Source organism: Diabrotica undecimpunctata, chromosome 7, assembly GCF_040954645.1.
Source record: "Diabrotica undecimpunctata isolate CICGRU chromosome 7, icDiaUnde3, whole genome shotgun sequence".
NCBI classification, from domain to species: Eukaryota; Metazoa; Arthropoda; class Insecta; order Coleoptera; family Chrysomelidae; genus Diabrotica; species Diabrotica undecimpunctata.
In genome coordinates, this window is record NC_092809.1 from 40027351 (window position 1) to 40049504 (window position 22154).

The 22154-nt window shown below is 33.2% G+C and overlaps 1 protein-coding gene across 7 annotated transcripts in view; it reads right to left on the reverse strand.

Moving 5' to 3' along the window:
* The window catches only part of Mp (collagen XV/XVIII-type protein multiplexin), a 1493071-nt gene that overhangs the window by 227866 nt on the left and 1243051 nt on the right, over positions 1-22154 (reverse strand). For 4 of the 7 annotated variants that reach the window (XM_072537150.1, XM_072537151.1, XM_072537148.1 and 1 more), the window contains exons 6-8: positions 12511-12543; positions 5158-5361; positions 847-924 (exon numbers count right to left, since the gene is read on the reverse strand). In XM_072537150.1, coding sequence (XP_072393251.1) covers positions 847-924; positions 5158-5361; positions 12511-12543 — 315 coding nt within the window. The remainder of the gene's footprint in view (positions 1-846; positions 925-5157; positions 5362-12510; positions 12544-22154) is intronic. The other 3 variants (XM_072537153.1, XM_072537155.1, XM_072537154.1) reach the window with 3 other exon arrangements.

Genomic DNA, 22154 nt, shown 5'->3' on the forward strand with positions numbered 1-22154 from the left:
TAAACAGAAAGAAATATATTCTATATATAGAGTATATGGAGATATAATTACTCTGCAACGAAATATACAACTACGAACTAAAAACTCTAGTCAATATCAGGTAAATAAACAAACAATTAAGGAGACATAATTTTTTTAGCCATGTATACCTTACAGCGTTAGATAATTTCAAATAGTCTTATCTGAAATATCCCCCTAAGCTCAAAACAAAACGAAACATGATGTAAAACATCAGAGGCAATTAAAAAAGACCAATCAACTAAATTAGCCTGAATGTTTTTCGTCCACGCGACGGTCGTTAAGTTAGAAATTCTCATGAAAAAGTTATAAACCTTCTTAATCAACTTAAAACTTTAATACTAGACGTTATTTCTACAATTAACGTTTGCTTTTTCCTTAACTTTTCGAAATTGCCCGTCAATGTCGCTTCCTAAATTCAGGTCGATAAAATGGACAATTTAGTATTATGGTCATAAGGGGATAATATAAAAAGGGATGTTACAGAATTAATTGGAAATATATAATATTATATTGGCAAAACCAGTTACTACTATAAATTTAAAGTATCTGACTAATTGTCTAAACCTGACTAAACTTGACTTTTAAAGTTTTGGCGAATGTTCAAAAATATGTGCACCCGGTGAAAATTTTGCCCCTTCGCCAATTTTCATAGATTATATTATTTACGAGAAAAATAAAGTCTGATGATAGTAAATTAAAAGTGGTTATTCAAACACCAACGAATAATAAACTAGCAAAGTAATGTAGATAAAACTTGTTATATGGTAATAGTTATAAATGGTTAAAAAGTATCACAAATTAGTAGAATAACAAAAATAAGCTCACCTCTGGTGCTGGTGCTCCTGGAAGACCTGACGGACCAGGTGGTCCAGGAGGACCTCTAATTGACTCTCCCGGTGGTCCCTATAATACAAAAGGTAAGAAAAATCAAGAGACAAAAAGTATACAGGCTGGTCCGTCCTATACGTGTCCATTTCTGTACTGAAAACGACTTAATATCCAAAGATTTTTTTCTTTAAAGAAATATAAAGGGTACTATATAATAATTTAAAAATATTGCGAATTACACATGGTTCTCCAAAAACTCTTGGTATATTAAAGTTATATTTTTTCTTATAGAACTTTCTTATTGTAGCTTTATAAACGTCACATATTATTTTTATTAACATAATTATTTCAATCCAATTTCTTTTGATTTACAATCCATTAATTCAGCTACAACCTATCCAACTACCATCTGAAGCCATCAACAAGTTTTCCTATCGACTACATGAAGCCATAAGTATTATTTTCACATTTTTGTAAAAATCTAGTCAGGATTTGCTCATTTTAGTAAAACAATAATATTTAATTTATTTTTTTTAAGGTATAATCATATGATTAGTTATTATCAGGTTTTATTTGTCGCAACCAAACCAATTTTTCAAATGCAATTAAGATCAGACGTTCCTACATCTGAGGGACTGAACTAGGACCAATTATTTCGGTGAATACAATATGGAGTTGATTCCAGTTTACTCCAATTAGCGTCTTCTACTCAAATTCGACTCTCACCTTCACGCTGGTGTCCCCTGTAAACCGACAACCCAACTGGAGATCCGATATCCAACCAGGGTGAAAAGTTGGGTTAGGAACTGACGAGAGCGGGTAAAATATCCCTCCGGAAAGGGGGATTTGGTGTTGGCTTAACTACCCAACCCTGTAAAAAACCTTTTTTTATGAGAGCTACAAAGAAAAAAACCGGACTGTCTAACCTACGATGATCTCGCAAACGAAATAAAGATAATGATTTAAAAATTTGCACGTGGAAAGCAAATACCATTGCTTTACAGAAAATAAGGTGGACTAGCTCAGGCATCCTGAAAAAAAAAATAACTGCAATATTTACCATAGTGTACATCCTACCCGAATTTGGTATCAGATTTATTGTAAGCATCAAGGTTAAACATAGTGTAATTGATTTCAAAGCTATTAATTATAAGATATGTCGAATAAGACTTACAGGGAAGTTCGATAATAATAGCATTATTAGCATCCATGTTCCAAGGAAAAAAAAAGGGGATGATGAAAAAGACATGTTCTATGAGGCACTAGAGCAAGAGTACGATGAGTGCCCAAAAAATGACATTAAAATATTAGCAGGAGACTTTATTGCCAAGGTTGGAAGAGAGAATATATTTTCGCCCACCATCGGAAAAGAGAGCCTAGACGTAGACTCTAATGATAACGGTCGCAGAATTATAAACTTTGCGATGTCTAAGAACATAGTCAAAGCTGGGACACGATTTTCATATAAAGATAAAGGAACTTGGAAATCTCCTGATAATAAATTATCTACTATTAAACAAATAGATCATATAATCATCGATGCAAGACACTGCTCTAACTTATTAATGTTAGGTCTTTTAGAGGAACAAACATGGATAGTGATCACTATTTAGTTAAAGTACAATTTAAAGAGCGAAAATCCAATTTAAAAAAGGAGATCGAGAAAAGAAGAGAAAAAATCGACATTAGTAAACTAAAAGATCCCGATATAGCAAATGTATACAGAAGCAAATAGAAGATTAAATAAGGACAGAAAACTTAGAAGAAGAAGAAGACATTAACCAACTATGGGCAAATATACGAAATATTGTGATACAGAAATCGGTTGAAATATTGGGCAAAACCAAGTCAGAAAAAAGAAGTCATTGGTTTGATCATAAATAACAAATAGAAAGAATGTAGCATATCAAAAAAACATCGACGCAGGTTGTACACAGAGAAAAAAAGAAGAGCATAGACGTCTTAGAAGAGAAGAAAAACGTATCCATCGACGTAAGAAGAGGTAGTACGAACAGAACACTCTAAATGAGATACAAAGTTTATTCGATATAAATAAAACGAGGAAATGGTACAAATCCTTAAATAATAGCCGTCGAGAATTTAAACCACAATTAAAAATTTGTAAAGACACTAGAGGCGAAATTCTACATGACAAAAACTCAGTTTTTAACAGATGGGCACAACATTTCAGCGAACATCTAAATATAAACGATATTGAAGAAGGTTACAACACACACAATAACACAATCTACAACGTCAACTACTCAGTGAAGACCCAACAAGAAAAGAATTTGTCAAATACGATCCTAAAACTACTCAAAGATAATAAAGCCCCAGAAATGGACGAAAATTGTTCGCAAATGTATAAAAAAGGTGGCATGAACTTTTTGCAGCAATCCAGAAACTAATAGTACTTATATTATAGAATCAATTGGTACCAGAAGGGTGGCTAAAGGGAATAATATGTCCGTTGCATAAAAAGGGTAATCAACTGGAGTGTAAGAACTATAGAGGCATTACTCTTTTAGAATCTACATATAAAATCTTCAGCAATGTTTAAACATTTTATAAACGATATTGTTAGTCAATATAAATGCGGATTTACTGCTGGAATGTCAACTAAACATCAAATTCAAGCACATAGGCAGATTCTAGAAAAGTCACTAGAATATAACATAGATATACACCATCTCTTCGTTGACTTCAAAGCAGCCTATGGCAGTGTGAAAACAACTGTATTACACAATGCAATGATAGACTTAAGCTAGTTAAGTTGATCCAACTAACAAAGCAAAACTTTTATGTTTATGCGTTAGAATTATAGGAGAAAAGTATACGTTCTTTGATATTAATAATGGTCTAACACAGGGGGACGCGCTGGCGTGTCTCCTTATTGCCTTGCAAAACGCAATCAGACTATTAAATATTAGAATCAATGGAACTATTTTTAATAGATGAACGCAAATTCTCGCATTCAATATAGTTATAGTAGGCAGAAGTATGAGAGACATGGTGGAGGGTTTTACAAGATTTGCGGACAGAGCAAGTGAATTAGGACTTGTGGTAAACGAGGAAAAAACCAAACATATGTTGGTTTATAAAACCCCCTGCATATCTAACAGAGAATTCAAATTAACAACCACAACTTTGAGCAAGTCAAATAATTCACATATGTTGGATCGTTATTAAACGTAACAAACACGACAAGCAACGAAATAAAAAGACGCATAGCAATAGCAAACAGAACTGTTCACCGTCTCCAGAAACATTAAAAAAGTAAAAATATAAAACGTACAGTAAAGCTCAATATATACCAGATCTTAATAAGACCAGTTTTGATATATGGGACTGAAACGTGGACCTTATTTCAAAATGATAAAATACTTCTTGGTATTTTTAAGAGAAAAATTCTTAGAAAGGTTTTTGGGGCCGTATATGAAAATGGGCTATGGCGTCGAAAATACAACTTTGAACTATATCAGTTATACACCGATCCAGATATTGTGAAATTCGTTAAAATGCAGAGACTTAGATGGGCTGGACAATTAACATTTTAAGAACATTAACAGAAGATGGAGGGAAGTTGCCAGGAATAGACAGGAGTGGCGACTTCTTTGTGAGCAGGCCAAGATCCACAATGGATGGATGAATGATTTTAAATTAGGAAAACGTCAATATAGTTTGAAAGCTAAGTAAATTTGTCACACTAAAAACTAATAAAATATAGGGAGTTCCATTTAAAATAAGTACGTTATTACAGCTTAAATGTGATAATAGAACAATCTAATAATTTGATCACCCTGAAAAATATTTTGTTATAATAAATATCTGTTTAAATATCACAAATAGTCTTTTATTAAGGTCCAAAAAAAATTGTCCCAATTCTTAGATTCCTAGATATTTAATTTTTTCTAAAACCTAAAATTTTTAGAAAAATCGAAATAACTCAAAACATCCTGTATTTAGGTATAGCAAAACCCTTATAAGAGCATAGTTTATTTTTTAAGGACAATTCAAAAAATATTCAAATATAAAATTTTCTATAAGAAAAAATACTCTGATATCTTTTTAGGAGCATTCTGTATAATTCATATTATTTTTTAATTATAGTGTTAACTGCCCTGTATGCTCCTATGAAACAATAAACTTTAAAGTTTTACGTATAGAGACCGACGTGACGCGTACAGGATGGGCCACCCTGTATAATTGTAATATTTAATATTATAAAATTCAATAATTGTATTATTTACATCAAAACATTAATTTATATTGCTGTAAACGATTTAAATACATTTTATCTACACTTACCCTGGGCCCTCGATCTCCTTTCTCTCCTCGATAATATCCAGCGGCTGCTTTGTCACCGTCATAAAGAGAATTACAACAATGTTCTTTATCAGAATCACAAAAGCAAATCTTACCGTCAGGCGGCGGTGGGGGTGGCGGGAAAATTCCTAGATCATCGGTGCCGCTGCCTTCTCTGTACGATCCATCGTAGTCCATTCTTTCTACCTAGAAATGAATAACAAAAAATTACCACTGAAGCTGTGTATGTGATTTTATATACTCATGGACAAAAATATTAAATATTTTTTAATTTTCAAATTTTTTTTTAGAATAAATTCTGGCGAATCAAGTCGTTTATTGTGAAATGGAGTTTATTTTAACAATGTTTAATAAACAATTTTAAGTTTTTATGAGGAGAAAATTGCGAAAAAATAAATGCTTAATATTGGGTAAATAAAGTTATTTTACTTTAAACTTAAATGCTAATTTAAATTGCTTAAACAAGTCTTGTTAACTAAAAGAAGTGCATGATCGGTAACGAGCATTCTCCTCTCTAGCTCTTATTACTGCTCGCATCCTTCGCGGTATGCTTGCAAGTAAATTTTGGACATATCCTTGGGAAATTGCATTCCATTTATCTTGTGCATCAAGCGGAAGCTACTCTATCGTATTTGAAATGGGATTTTTTTCTCGTACGCGGCGCTTTAGGTGATCCCACATATGCTCTATTGGATTTAAATCAGGGCTGAACGGTGGCCAATCCAATCTTTGAATTTGAACCTCATCAAGGTATTTACTCACTATGGCAGCGACATGTGGTCAAGTATTATCGTGCAATAACATAATTTTTTCATATCCAATGTTACCAACATATGGCAAAACATGATCTTGCAGGATGTTTTAAACGTAAGAGTCACCAGTCATCCATTCAATCACTTCCACAGATGCGATGCGTATCTCCCAACTAATACCCTTTCAAAGAATTATGCCCCCACCTCCAAAACTAACGGTCTGGGCGAAAATGCAGCTGGCGAATAGTTCTCCAACTCTTAGTAGACGTGGTTTTGACCATCTAGCTTCCATTATAGGATTCTGGTCTCATCAGTAAAAAGAATATTTTTCCAGTTGTCAATATTCCACTAAATATGTGTTCTTGCAAATTCTAAACAACGAGCTTTATGATTTTTCAGAAGACGTGAGGGGCGTCTGGGTTTTAAATTTGCTTTTTTTTATCTTCGTCTAACTGTTTCTGAACTTACATTAACTTGTCTAATATTTAATAGCTCATTTCTGACGTGCATCGATGTCAATGAGCGATTTAGTGTAGGAATAAGAACCAAAAAACGGTAATCAAGTAAGGCTGTGCAGCTTAGACGTCCTTGAGCAGGCGTTCGTACGAAATTTCCTGTTTCGCGGTACCTTTTTAAAGTATTTGGAACTAGATTGACTTCTCGTGAGACGTCGTGCGATATCTTTTTGTGCATATCCTTTCTCGTACAAAATTACTATCTGTGCCACTTGGGCTTCATCGCAGTATCGAATTGGTGGCATACTCAAAACAATTTTTAATTAAACTCAATAAAGTAAACTAAAAATAACCGAATTAGTATGATTTTTCCTTCACGTGAAGAAGGTATTTTCTTATAAAATGTACTAATGACACTAAACGCCAAATAAACGTCAAAATAAAGGTCAAACTATTTCAAACCAGTTGCGTATATCAGCCTACTATATGAGTGTCATCAGTAATTTAAAATTTTTTTGAAATAAAGTGACTACAAAAAAAAAATAAATGTAAAATTCGAAAATATTCGATATTTTTGTCCACGCGTGTATATTATCTGTGTTAACAGACCACAACCATATATACAGATAGATTAGTTTGAGCATTATTTCTCATTGAGTGAATTTGGTAAAAATATAAGCAAAATCAAGTTTTCTTTAATTATTACACTGACTCCTGACAAAGATTATTTCTGACTAATTCAAGTTTAAAGTTAGTGAAAATACATTTGGTAAAATAGAAGAACCAGATGAATACAAATAATTTAGTAATAAAAATAAAAAATTATTATTTGTCGTGTTTATATCAGTCCATAAAAATGTTAGTTTGTTAGTAAACCATGTCAAAAGAGAGGACGCCACTGTTGTAAAATAAAGAAACACATTTTTTATTAAAAATTCCAACTGGGTTGATACACACAAACTATTTGAAATTATGGAAAAAAGAAGATACCCAATACACCTAATCAGAGCTATCAAAAAATATCGCAATTAAAGAGTAGTCAAACGAAACGGAACTAATAAAAACCAACCAAAGAGTAAAAATTGTTTGTAGTATATCAACAATAGTTTTTGATATGTGTACTGATACGAATCCAAATTAACCGACAGACACGAATAAAAATACACACTTTTATTGATGACCAGCTGATGATTTAAAATTTTGAAAGTGATCTATAAACTTTATCTTAGTATAAACTAAATTAGAATATAAAAACATCTACAAAATCGGCGCAATTATGATCTTTAAAGTCACATACCCCAACAAAACAACAAAAATAAAAAATTGTCTATCAAAAAATCAAAGTGATTTTATTTACCTAGGGTCAACCAAAAATTTCGGGAAATATAATGATGTTAGTGAACTACAGAACTTTAAGAAACATTAATGAGAGTAAATTACAGAATATTCTTCTTTTAAAGTGTATATTTTCTTATGATATTATCTACCATTATCATCATCATCATCTTTGGCTCGACAATCCTACGTGGATCTTGACCTGCTCTAAGATTAGTCGCCATTCTGTTCGGTTTCTGGTAACGTGTTGCCATCTTCTGGTCTCTAGTATCCCTAAGTCGGTTTCAACTCCATTTTCTGCTTCTTTTTCCTATAGGTGTTTCTGTCGTTAGCTTTTTAGCAACCATGTTGTCAGGCATTCATTTTATATGTCTGGCTCATCTAAGTCTCTGTATTTTAATGAACGTTACGACATATGGTTCATTAAAGAGTTGGTATAATTTGAAATTAAATCTTTTGAGTCACTACCCTTGATCGTTTATAGCTTCAAATATTTTGCGGAGTATCTAACGCTCGAATATTCCCAGAGGTCTTTTATCCTTCTGCGTTAAAGTCCCTGTTTCCACCCCGTATCTGGGGACCGGCCTTGCAGTGTTTTGTATATAATAATTTTAGTTTTTGTTTGGACATTTCTTGAGTGAAATAGTTTTTGGAGTCCATAGTATGCTCTATTTGTAAGGTTTATTTGTTTTTTAATTTCTTCTTCTTGTTTTATTGGCAGTAGTCACTAGCGAGCCAAGGTATGTGAAGCTGTCAATACTTTAAAAGATATGACTGTTAAATGCTGTACATGTACTTGGTTTTGTCTTCGTTGACGACTAGACGGATCTGTTTTACCGCCGTTCCAATTCTAGGAAATATTGCTCAATATCTATGCTCTATTATGTCAATCTCATCAGCGTATGCTAATATTTTTATTGATCTATTGTAAATAGTACCGCTATCTCTAATGCGTTTGTCTCGGACTGCCTTTTCCAAGGCAATGTTAAATACGAGGCAAGCCAGGACAATATCTTGTCCGAGTCCATCCTTTATCGCAAAGGATCGAGAATTTTCTCTCTGTATCCTAACAATGGCTTTTAACTAAGACATTGGTATTCTCGTTAATCGGATAAGTTTTTCTGATATACCAAACTCACGTATGGATTGGTATAGTACAGTTTCCTTGACACTGTCTTATGCAGCCTTGAAGTCGACGAAAGGCTGCATACGCCAGACACAAAAGGAATAAGACGGAATCCATTATTATAATTTACCTAAATGCCCTAACAAAATAAAAGATAACATCGATATTAGGAGAACAGGGACACACTCTTCTCGCCTAGGGACTTATCAAGGCATTGATTTATATAAGACACAACACTACGTTACGGAGAGCAGGAAGTTAAACAAAAATGGTTTAAAACAAAGGTAACAAGATTAACTAAATAATTTATAGAGAATTAAAATGATAATTTGCTGTCTTTGAAAAATTTAATTAGAGTTGGAAACATCTACAGAGAAAAAGTGATAAAAAATATAGTATGTTCCAAGGAGTTGCTATTTTATATTTTAATAAATCATTTATAAGTTTGGATGAGTAGACTGTATTTTTAGAACAACCAAAAAATATATGATCTAAATCACTTTTCTCTCCACAATGCTCACATTTATCATCATTCAAAACCTGTATTTTAAATAAGTGTTTTGGATAACATGCGTGCCCGAATCTTATTCTAATAATGGAAGTTAAGTTCCTCCTAGAAGCTCTACAAGACTTGTACCAAGGAAATTTATGAATATCTGGCTGAATTAACGAGTATTTATTTTGGTTCACAAAATCGTATTCCTTCCACTGGTAGCTCCACTCTTGAAGCAATGTTGACTTGCAAGAAATAATACTACCAGAAAGCGTTACTTTATGTAAAATACAAGTGTCGGTTGAAATGCTTTCTTTGGCGACATATTCATTATGTTGAAATCCTTCATGTGCTTTAATTCAGAGAAAATGTACATTGATTTCTTTGGTTAAAAGAGTTTGATTAATATGTTTAATTGTATAAATGTATGGGCAGTCTTGTAAGTTTGGTGGTCCATATTTACCAATAGATTCTAACACTACTAAGGAGTCAGACAAAATTATAATATGGGCATAATCAACTTCAGCTACATATAATAAAGCTTCATATATTGCAATAGGCTATGCTGTATAAATCGAAGTCTCCGGGTTCAGTTTAAATGTCTTTTCTATATGTCCCGATGGTATAAAAAAAGCGCATCCGGTTCCATATGGAGATTTAGACGCATCTTTATATAGTGCTATTGCCTCTTTGTAATTGCTCGTTATAGATAGTAGAATTTAGTACAATAATATCTGTATGTAAAAAGAAAGAAGATTAGTTTTTGAATATCGTTCTATCTATATTTTTTAAAAGTGCTATATTTTAATTATACGCTTCGCAAAGTAAGTAAGATATCTTTTTTTGACAATATTTATTTGTCAGGTCATGGCAATTCAAAGTCATTATATTTTCGTATAGAGATGAATTCAGTGAGTATACTTTCATTAAATATTTTTTGAACAAAAAACTTCGTCTTATATTTAAAGGAGGTCCCAAGGCTTCCAAATATAAAGCTTGTACTGAAGTCGATTTCATGGCTTCTAAATATATTCGTAAGACTGAGTTCTGTAAAACATTGATTTGTTTAGTAGTACGTTACTTGCTGATCCATACAAAACACTTCGGTAATCCAAAATAGATCGTATGTAAGCTTTGTAAAATAATAAACATACTTCAACATCCGATCCCCACCAAGTTTTATTAATTGATTTAAGAAAGTATAATCCCTTATTGCATCTGTTCAACATGTCATCAATAAGTACCTTCCAGGTCAATTATCATAGTCGAGTATCATTCCCAGATATTTAATTGTGTTTTTAAAGGAAAATTGGTGCCCACATAAATTGATTGTAATGGCATTAGGAAAGTTATGTCTGGTAAATAAACAAACTTGTGATTTACTGCATGATAATTCAAAACCATTTTCGATAAACCATTTTTGATGGAATCCATACACTTTATTTAGGTTTTCAATGGATTGCTGATGGTTTCAATCTTAAACTCTTGTTTTCTCGAAGATCTGTCTTATTGAATGAATCTAGTCAATTTCTGATTTTTTTGGAGTACATCTAGCCTGATATTTTCTAACTATGCCAACTATGTAAACTTGTAACCCATAGAAAATATTTGCTAGTATTTTGTAAGCAGTTATTAACAGGGATATACCTCTGAAGTTGTCACACTGGAGCTGATCGTCTTTTTTATGGTCGCGATGGTCTCATTTTTCCATACACGAAGTAAAAGTTTATGCAGTGCTTATAGCAGGGCGTCGTCAACATTCTTGTAGAGCTCACTACAAATTTGATCAGTTCCTGGTGCTTCATTATTTTTAAGATTTTTAATGGCTTGGGCAATTGGTTTGGGATTCCAATTATTTCGATCTGCTACAGTGTTATCTGCTTCTTAGATATAAGGGCCGGTAAATTTTGCGTCAAAAAATTTAACCCATCGGTTCCAGATTGAGACCGTATCACTCAGGATATTTCCTTTTCCATCCTTACAGCTCCCTATTCTCGACTTAAACTCTTTACTAATATTGTTTTTTCTGTAGAACTTTCAAGTTTCGTTTTGATTTCTTAGATATACTATGTTTTCTAACTGCTTTTCTTCAAATTGTCTTTTTTTTTCATCTATGTAATCTTTTTTTCCCTTCTTAGGGTCCGGTAATCCACCTTTGCTCTTTTTGTGCATTTAGCTTGATTTCCCTTTAGGTATGCTCTATTTTTGTTATCTGTTGCTTGCTGGCACCCCTTGTCAAACCATTCGTTTTTGTTTAACTAGTTTGGTTTTACCCAATATTTCCGATGCCTTCTCAGTTATTATGTTTCTGCATTTTGTCCACATTTTCAATTTCTCTACATTTTTCACTGCTTCCAGGCTCTTTATTTCCTCATCCATTTGTCCAACTTATTATCTCACAACGGTTTCAATGCCCAGATAATATCTACCACGTTAACCATGCCCTAGGAATATCCGTAAAAATCGGTATTTATCATTACGCATAATGTGGCCAAAGTAAGTTAGTGTACATCTGAGTCTTATATGAGTTCTTGAGTCATTTAGAGTAGAGTACTTTTTATGGCAAATATTTTTTATTTTTAATTTACTAGATTTGGCTGTAGGTACGTTAGGCTGAATGACATTTATGTCAGAGGACTCGAAGTTAATCTTTATTTGTGGAAGTTTATTCAAAGTGGATGTAAATCATAGCACTCCTCTAGCTATTTCTATATTTACTATTATAGCTACACAGTTTCCGTTTCGTGTTGTTTAGTCTAACAAGTAACAGATGTTTTTCCTGGAATTTGGATATTGAATTTTCCCGCATCGAAAAGAATAGAAATAAGTGACCACAATACTTGAAAGATAAAAAAATAAAGATGTAAAGCACGAAAAAAATGTATATTAATGCAAAAATAAACAAACATAGGACAAAATGAAAATAACATACAACAGAATATTATTTCCATTTCGTTCCAATAAAAGAGCGAACTCTATTATGCCCAATAAAAAAGAGCACAGCAGTTCGATACCACTTTTAATAAAGGTGTGTTTTTGTAGGATGAGTTTGGCTTAAAACTTAACCCATTAACACAAATCGTTCAATACTATTTGGAAATAATATATGTAGTTTGTAACCTTAGCGTCCTCTCTAGATATGTTAGTCCAATTTATTACATTTCGTAAACTTACATTATCATTATCTCCGTCTTCTATTCGAAAACCCTTTAAAAAAAATAAGAAATTAAAAAAAATATAAAGAAAAGCAAAAATAACAAAATTATTAAAAACGATAAAGCATACTCTTATTATCGTATAAAAATGCTTTGAGTTAAATAGGAATATTATATAGTAACGTGACTTGTTATTAATTTAGTCCTTAGATTATTATTACAACGTTTACTTCACAATTATTTACAGTACACAATAATTTATATAATTATTTATTTCTGCACGATATAAGTTCATATCTTCGAATAAATGCTTACAATAAAAATTTCTCCATTTATATTTAATTAACCGTTATCTGAGTTCCCTTGAATGTACTAGAATCGAACAACGGGTACCCTTTCATGACGTCACGTAGATACCTGCTTCTTGAGTCTGTTCTACTTCTAGGATGGGGAATCCCGCCGAATAACCTTCGTGACAGCCTATACCATTCTCGAACTCTTAGGGCGGGCTTGACCCACCTGCAAAAAACAGCTGCGTTCTCTTTATATGTTCGAGTAGGTCGGATCATTGAACGGCAGTTATATTGTCTACTCCTTCAAAGATGGTTCCTCCTTGAAACTTGTCGGGATTAAAACTGGAACGGGATGCTGATATCGACTACTGCATTCTCTTTTACAACTCCAGGTTGTATAAAAGTGGTAAGGGATTGTTTTCGCACTAGTAAATATGCGGATTGCAACAGATTAGTACCAGATTAGTACTAGTCTTTAAAGATTTCTTCCACCATATTAAAGACAATACTCCAATTCGATTGACGGCACTCCAGCTTTGGCATAACTAACTTTTGCACGTTTTTTTTTGGACTCCAGCACATGCTCTCTCAATTGAAGTAATGCCTACCATACATCTTGCTAGGTAGGTTGGTCATGGGGAGTGTCTTTTGTTACCAGATAAAAAAGGTTAAGTGATGTATCATGGAGTTTCGAAGCTTTTCCAGGAGTTGGCAGTTGGCATTGAAGTTATGCAACTTGACCAAACTTCCTTCGAAAGATGAATTCCAATAGTTGTGCGTCTTAAATACTGGCCGAGATGGCATGGGCTAGTAAGTTGCCGTCTGAAAGTGCGAGTAGAGCTTTTCTTTAGTGGTAAGACGATGTATTGCTTTACCGGTACCTCAATAGTCCCTCATGAATTTCTCAAACATGAGATCAAGTACATCTTGGACTTATTTTACTTCCACTTCTTCATCCACGTCTTGGTCTCCTTCGAATAGCGCCAGGCTCTTATGGTCTACTATCATCGGCTTTTCTCTCAGAATCTTACTTATTCGGTAGATAACATCGTTAATCTTCTCCATAATGAGTTACAGACCTTCCCAGAACTGCTGCAACTTGGAAAAACCAGCCATTCGATCCTTAGGATTAGCCAAACTTTGTCGTATTTATTAAAACGTCACTTTTCGGCTTGGGTATCGTATTGTTTCTTCATTCGATAACTGCAATCTAAAAATGGGAACGGACCAACTCGTCCATTCTTCTTCTCAATTCGTTCACCTAATCTTCACCAGTTTTATCTTCTCCAGGTTGACATCCAAATTCTAGAATTCTACGTCAAGGTAGTAGAATCTCGCGTTAAAAAAGACTTTTGTTAGTGTATGGCCCGTTGAATCATTAACAGCGGGGCTGTAGACCATTGCAAAGAACAAAAGGTACTGGTTCCAGTTTTGCCATTGGACACCATTTTTGTCAAATACTTGCAACAGTCTTATTCATTCGCTCGACGATTTCAACCTATTGCGAGTAATAAGCAGTAGCTCTTGTTTTCTTCATGCCTAGTCTATCACAAAAATTTATTTGCGCATTCAGTCCGTCTTTGAAATTTGTTTGTTAGGTTTGCGAATATTTTTCTTCCATCAAAGCTCTTCGTATGCATATTTATTTAGATCCGTTAAGTGCAAGAAAAAACGTAAAATCGAAGAAGGTTACATTAACTGTGTTATGTCGATAGTATAGTTTAAAGACAGATAACTGTTTTTATTCTCAATTTTGTTTTAAATTTTGTTATTTTTAAATTGAGAATCATACAGAATTGTATACTTTTTAAAATATGATAAGGAGGGAAGTAATGATCCAATCCAAAGCTACGATATTGCCTACTGTAACTGTAAATAATAAAAAAAAACATCCCAAATTTTACTTATAGTGTATCAGAACAAAATAAATTAAAGTAATAACTAACGTAAACTAAATTAAGAAAATACGTAATGTTTGAGCCTCACAGTTTGATGTGATTTGATGTTTCACCACGGCTAATTTAATGGGTAACGTTTTCTAAGCGACATCAGAAAATTGCTAAACCTTCTGAAATAATCCTTTCCCTAACAACAGCTAATTAAGACAAAACTTCTTACCCAAAGGAACAACTTTGTGTCGTTGCTTTCAAAGTCAACACAAAGTAAGTTTTGTTCACTACAGCTGGTTGACTTTTGAGTTACAGTTCTCAAAGTTGACATTGCATATTGTGTGAGTTTTCATATGGGATATTATTCTACGGAACAATAACATTATCTTCAAAATGGATCATAAGAAAATATTAAGAAAATACACTGCGAGATAATATTTGACATTCTGCGGATGGTGAATTGCAGGGTATGTGAACGTCCGTCTTTAATTGATATGCTAAAAATATTCTATATAAATAAATAGATTTCAGTAAATGAATATCAGACAAACAAAACAATGAATTGCCAATTTTATAATGACAAAAAACATCCACTAGACATTACACGACTATATATTCATATATATATACAGTGTGGAAACCACTTATGGAATAAAATTGTTTGTGTCCTTATTTTAGAAAATAATAAAAAGCGTTGAGATACCTTAACTTTTAAATTTAAATGTGCGCTTTTTAAACATAAATTTAAATGCACAGGGTGATCCACGCAAGTCTGGCATAGCCCATAATCTGTATTTTAAATGAAACACCCTGTATATTTTTATGTTTTTAAAAGCTCCTTAACAACCTGATCTCAACGAACTATATCATGTAGGGTCTATTATGAATAATACAAGGTGCAATTTTGAAATTAAGTATAATTTTCTTCACGACAATTAATTCATAGAATACCCGAGGTAATTGATTGGATTACCTTAAAATTATTGCTCAAAATGTTCTCCAGCTTGTTGTTGGCAATACCACAGTCTCCTATAAAACTCGTCCCGAACTTTGTTTAAAGTTTGAGGTGAAATATTCCGTATTTCTCTAGTTATCCTTTCTTTGAGGTCTTCAATGCTAGTTGGTTGTTTTGCATATAGGTACTTTGTTCTTGAGATAACCCCACAGAAAAAAATCCAAATGCGTAAGGCCTGGCGACCTAGCTGGCCACTTAATAGTATCCCTTCGTCCAATGCACTTATTGAAGAAGGTTTCATTCAAGTAATTTCTCACCATTAAAACATAATGGGGTGTTGCACCGTCCTGCTGGAACCAGACAGTTACATGCGGTAGGGTCGGATCTATTGGATTGGGGTATAAGTTAGCCAACTGAGGAAGCACATCGTCTCTTAGCATGCTTAAATATTTTTCCGCTGTCAAATTACCATCTACAAATATAGGACCAATAATATGATCTTCTATAATACCTGCCCAAACATTCAACTTTTGAGGATACTGAGTGTGTGTCTCACGCATCCAATAAGGATTCTTCACTGACCAATATCCACAGTTTTGTCGGTTTACCTCTCCGTTCAATGTAAATGTTGATTCATCAGAAAAAAGAATTGTGCCAAGAGCTATTTTATTTGTGTTAATTTTATCCATCATTCTTTCGCAGAAACCCATTCTACGATCTGGATCGTCTTCTGTTAGCTCCTGCACAAAAGTCAATTTACATGAATTAAGTTTTTCTTTATGGAGATACCTTAGGACAGTTATGTGACTCACATTATTTTGACGAGAAATTTGACGTGAACTTGACGTTGGATTCTCTGCGACACTTAACAAAATATTCACTTTCACCTCATCTTCAATAAAGTTCGGTTTTGTTTTTAATGGTTTGACATGTCCAAATTATCTGAATTGTGCATAAATTTTAGACACTGCAATAGACTTTGTGCAATATTAGCCAACTGAGAATACCTCTGATTAAATAAGTTTGCTACTTCAACTTGACTTCTACAATTCTCCCCGTAACCTATCATCATTAAAATCTCAATTCGGTGGGTATCAGTTAAATATTTCATTTTGATTTCTGCAAGAAATTAGCTTTTAATTAGGCATTTATTATTTTAATTTAAAATTTCAACACACCAACAACTGATTGATAACAATTCGCATTATTTACCGATTTAGTTTAATTAGCGGACTATCTAGACAGTTTTTACCTATTCATGACAAAAAATGTTAACACGGTTACTAAACCGAAATTTTCCCCAATATACTGACACTTAGAGTAGAAGTGTATTTAGCTAATTTAAAATAATACCATAACACGTGATAAATTATTAATTTCAGAACTTCACCTTGTATTATTCATTATAGACCCTACATGATATAGTTCGTTGAAATTAGGTTGTTAATAATCTTTTAAAAAACATAAAAATATACAGGGTGTTTCATTTATAATAAGGATTATGGACTATGCCAGACTTGGATCACTTGGAACTTATTTATAAATTCAATTATTCTTATATTAAAAAAATGTTTTCAAAATTATAAAAATTTTTCAGAGAAACATTTATTAGATAAAAACATTTTTGTATTAAATATTTTGAAGATGTAAGCAGTGATTTTTACTTACCAAACTAATTTTTATTTGGTAAGTTAACAAAAATTGTTTTTTCTTTTTAGTTCAACCTTGTAAGTATTTTGTCTTTTTTAGCTCTTGATAATAATTGTAAACACAATTGAAAGCTCGAGAATAAAAAAATAGTTAACCAATAGCCCTATTATTGACTCCAACCCATCCAAAACAGTTATATATTTGTTCCAAACGAGTCACAAGTACTTCTTTTTTTTTATTCTTATATATATATATATATATATGAATAAGAATAAGATATATATATATATATATATATATAATATCTTATTCTTCATTTGCCTCATCCTTTACTGATATTGGCGATCATCACGGCCCATTTTACTCCGTCTGCAGCAGTTTTCAACAGTTCTATTGTTGTTTTTCCACTTCACTGCTTTAAAAATTTTTCAAGCAGGATATGCGTCGTCTCTCCAGTCCACTTTCACTTGTGTAACCAATCGCGTGTCAACTCATACTTTTCATTTTTTAGTATGTGACCAAAGTTGCTCATTTTTCTTTTCTTCTTAGTGTTGAATATTTCCTTTTTTTTTTAACTTTATTAATGTTTCCGTATTTATTACGTGTTGTGTTCATGATATTTTCCATATTCTTTGATAACACTACCTATCAAAGGTGGTAAGCCTTTTTTTTCAGTTAAGTCAGTAATCGTACAGGCTTTAACTCCATATAAAAGGACAGAGAATACAGAGCATCTCAATACTCCAGTTTTAATTTCTATTCCCAGTATTCTGTTACGTAATACTAAAAGCGTCTCTAGCTATCGTAATATGTTGATTTTTTTAAGGCCGCGTTCCCAGTGTCCATTTAGCTCACATTCCAAGTATGTAATTGTATATGGTACTTTCTCCAAAGCTTTTCCTTTAACGTAAATTTTTTCGTCTCCAATCTTATTCTTCTGACAATCCTCCGTAAAGTAAAGTTCATTGAACAATTCTACTAGTATATTAATGTGGTGCTCTGTTAATAGTCTTAAAATTTCTTTAGTTATCTCATTTGGCCCCATGGCTTTGTCATTTTTATACATTTTAGTCCTTTTTTAATTTCTCCTTTAGTAATTATAGACCGATTTCTACCTCTTGGTTCTATTGTCTCCATTCTTTTATCATCCTCAAATAGATCTTTTATATATTCTTCTCATGTATTTATTTTGCTTCAACTTATTATTTTATTGTTTTTGTCCATTATATTTCCAATACCTTTTTTTGTATATACCAGCTGTTTCAATAATTTTTTGTATATGTTAAAGCTTTCAGATTGTTTTCTAATCTTTTTATTTCTGCATATTTTTCTGATAGTCACAATTCCTTCGCTTCTTTGATTTTTTGTTTGATTGTTATATTTACGTTTTTGTATTATTGTTACTTTTTATTCGTGTATTTCTTGTATTTTTAACTCTCTCCATTTTTCTGTAACGGTAAATTGTCTATGTCTGTCTACTTCTATTCTTTCTTGTGTTCTTTGATTTGTTACAGGTGTTACAAAATCTGGTTTATAATGATCTAGTCAATCTGAGTTCATACTATGTTATTACCGTTATCCCTAGGGGCTTTCCGTGTATATTCTTCGGACTGGTAGTTTGTACCATGTGTTCTTGATAATGAGTTCGTTTTTCTTGCATAACTGAACTAAACTCTCTCCTCTCTCATAACGTATTCCTAGTCCATATTCGCCTACTATTTCTTCATCTCTTTCTTTCCCTACCTTCGCACTAAAGTCGCTTAAAATAATATTCAGTTCCTGTTTTTTGAGTTCTCCCAATGTTTTGTCTAATTCATTGTAAAAGTCCATTTCTTTCTCTAGGCTATCATATGTCGGTGCGTATTCTATAGGTAATGATGGTTTATATTGCACGGCATGGCGTTTAATTTCATAAGTGAAACGTAAGTAAGTGAAAGTATTCTATTGTTTCTCGGTATAAACCCTTTGACTGATCTTTCGGTTTCTTTGTTGATGACAATAGCTACTCCATTGCGATTTTGTGGGGTACCCAGAGCAATAAAATACGTACTTTGTTAAAGACTTTGTACATTTCACGTACCCATTTTTTTGTGTGTTTAAGTTAAACAACAAGGATTCAGATCCGGAAGATCCTGCGTAGACGCCGTATTTGTACTAAGACCAATCAAAGAAAAGGCCATCGAGTACAATAAACCAGCATATCTATGTTTTATAGACCTGACAAAGGCTTTCGATTGCATCCAAGTCAAAGACGTCTTACACCCACTGTATAAAAGAAACATACCAATCAATATTATACAAATGATCGAAAATATCTACTTCCATAATCGAATACAGGCAAAGATAAATGGAAAACTAACACAGTGTATACCAGTACAAAGAGTAGTCAGACAGGGTGACTCGTTAAGCCCTCTTTTCTTTAATATAATAATGGACGAAATAATACAAGCAGTAGGTAAATGTCATGGCTACAGAATGGAGAACAAAGAAATCCAAATATTATGTTATGTAAACGACGCCGCATTAATCGCCGAGACAGAAGACAAGCTCCAAAGATTAATACCCATCTTCAATACAACAGCCAAGAAATACAATATGATAATATCAGCAGAAAAATCCAAATGTATGACAACATCTAAATACCCACTACGATGTAAAATCGAAATTGATGGAAAAATAATAAAGCAGGAAGCAAGGGTTAGATATCTGGGAATAGATATAACTAGTTACAGTGATATTAAAAAAGAAGTACGACAACAAAGCTTAAAAGCAAGTAAATCGGCGAGATCTCTTTATGACCCAATTTGGAAGAACAAACACCTAAGACAAGACAGAAAAACAAGAATCTATAAGGCAGCAATTAGACCTATATTAACATATACGGCGGAGACAAGACCTGACACATCTAAAACGAGACGAATACTAGAAACAACAGAGATGCAAATACTCCCACGAATATCAGAGAAAAGTCTGTTGCATAGGGAGAGAAGCGAAAACATAAGAAGAGCATGCAATATAGAAGACATAAATGGATCGGTGACAAAATAGAAACAGGAATGGAACGATCACATAAGTAGAATGGCAGAGGATAGGATAGTACGAATAGCACGAGATAAGTCACCAAATGGACGAAGAAGTACTGGCAGACCAAGAAAAAGATGGTGCGATAATTTAAACAATTTAGGAGGCTAATATTGAAGAAGAAACAGGCTTTAAAGACTACATACAAGAAGAAAAAAGAAGAAGAAGAAGTTGAATTGCAGATTGTATAGGTGTTTTCTTCAGCATATTATAGATGTTTCGCTCACCGACGACCTGAGAGGCCCTGTGATCTTGGTGGTTTATGCCTCTCCTGCTCGATCTCGGATTCCAATTACCGTGATCAGTTCTGTTTGAGTTTCTTGTTGTGATTGCCATGATAACTTTTCTAGGGATATCTTCATCATCATCATCATGCAACCTCTTCTGTCCACTGCTGGACATAGGTCTCTCCCATTTTTCGCCACTCTTCACGGTTCTGTACTTCTTGTTGCAATTTCTTGGATATTCGTCCAATGTCGTCCATCCAGCGTGTTGGTGGTCGTCCTCTGCTGCGTTTGTCTTCTCTTGGGCGCCACCTGTAAGATATCCCTAGTCCCCGCCTTTTGACTAGGGATATCTTACAGGTCTTAAATTCTCTAGTTTCTCGATGCTTTTCGCAGCTTCACGCCGTCGATCATTCTTCATTCATGCGATTTTAGAGGTAATTTTTCGCTTCTAGGACAAAGGGTTGCCCTTGCTATTACCAACTCGGTCACCCGAAGCTGTTGGCTAGAAGAAGAAAACTACTTATAAAAACAGTCACTCGGTGTCTATGCTTCTACACTATGCCTAAAAGTCAGGCTGCCACTTCCGCCTGTCTCCCAATTCGTCGTTTCGAATTTTCTTATCCTCCGTTATCGCAGTTGTGGTCTTGATGTGAAGAGTATGTAGTAGAAGGAAACAGAGATCTATCTGCCATCGGAAACCTAATAGTCATTCGGGGTCGGAAGAAACAAGAGTTCGCCAAGAGAGGCTGATAAGAAAGATTAAATACATTTCTCTCTAGACAAGTTGAAAAAGAGTAAAATGTGAAGGCCCTTATGATGCGTCAGTTGGGTATCATAAGCGTATTAATACACTTTGCGTTCCCGCTCATATCTCGGGGTGTTGACTATAGATGCCAGCATGTCGAATTATGAAGGATAGGGTGAACATCATTTTTTACAATGTTGAAACCCCAACTCTAAGGCCTTACCTATATATATATATATATATATATATATATATATATATATATATATATATATATATATATATATATATATACAGGGTGAGTTTTTGCAACGACTTTGATCAATAATTTCATTGCGGTACAAAATATTGAAAACAGTTAATTAGAAAAAATGTAGGCAATGATATTCTCCATTGGCTTGAATTGGCTTGGCCAGGCTTGGAAAATATATCGAATTCTACAGGGTGATTAATAACTACGTGGTAAAGCAAACATACAATATTTAAGGTTCAGGACACCCTGAATGGGTGTCCTGGGAATATGGGTAATATTACAAGGTATTTAACGAGTTATGACCATTTGTATTTTAATATCGCTATGAAATAAATGCCTTGTATATAAAGAAGTAGAAACAATTTATTTATTTTACATAATAAGGTAGCACTAAAATCTCACCCTGTAGATAGAAACTTATATAAAATATTTAAAATTGGCTAGTTGAAAAGTTTTTGCCAGTCAATATAATATTAATAATAAAAAATAAAAACAATTTAATATTATATATTCTTTTCAAAGCATCTGCCTGTTTTTTAACTTGAAAGCAAACTGTTTTTATATCTTTCC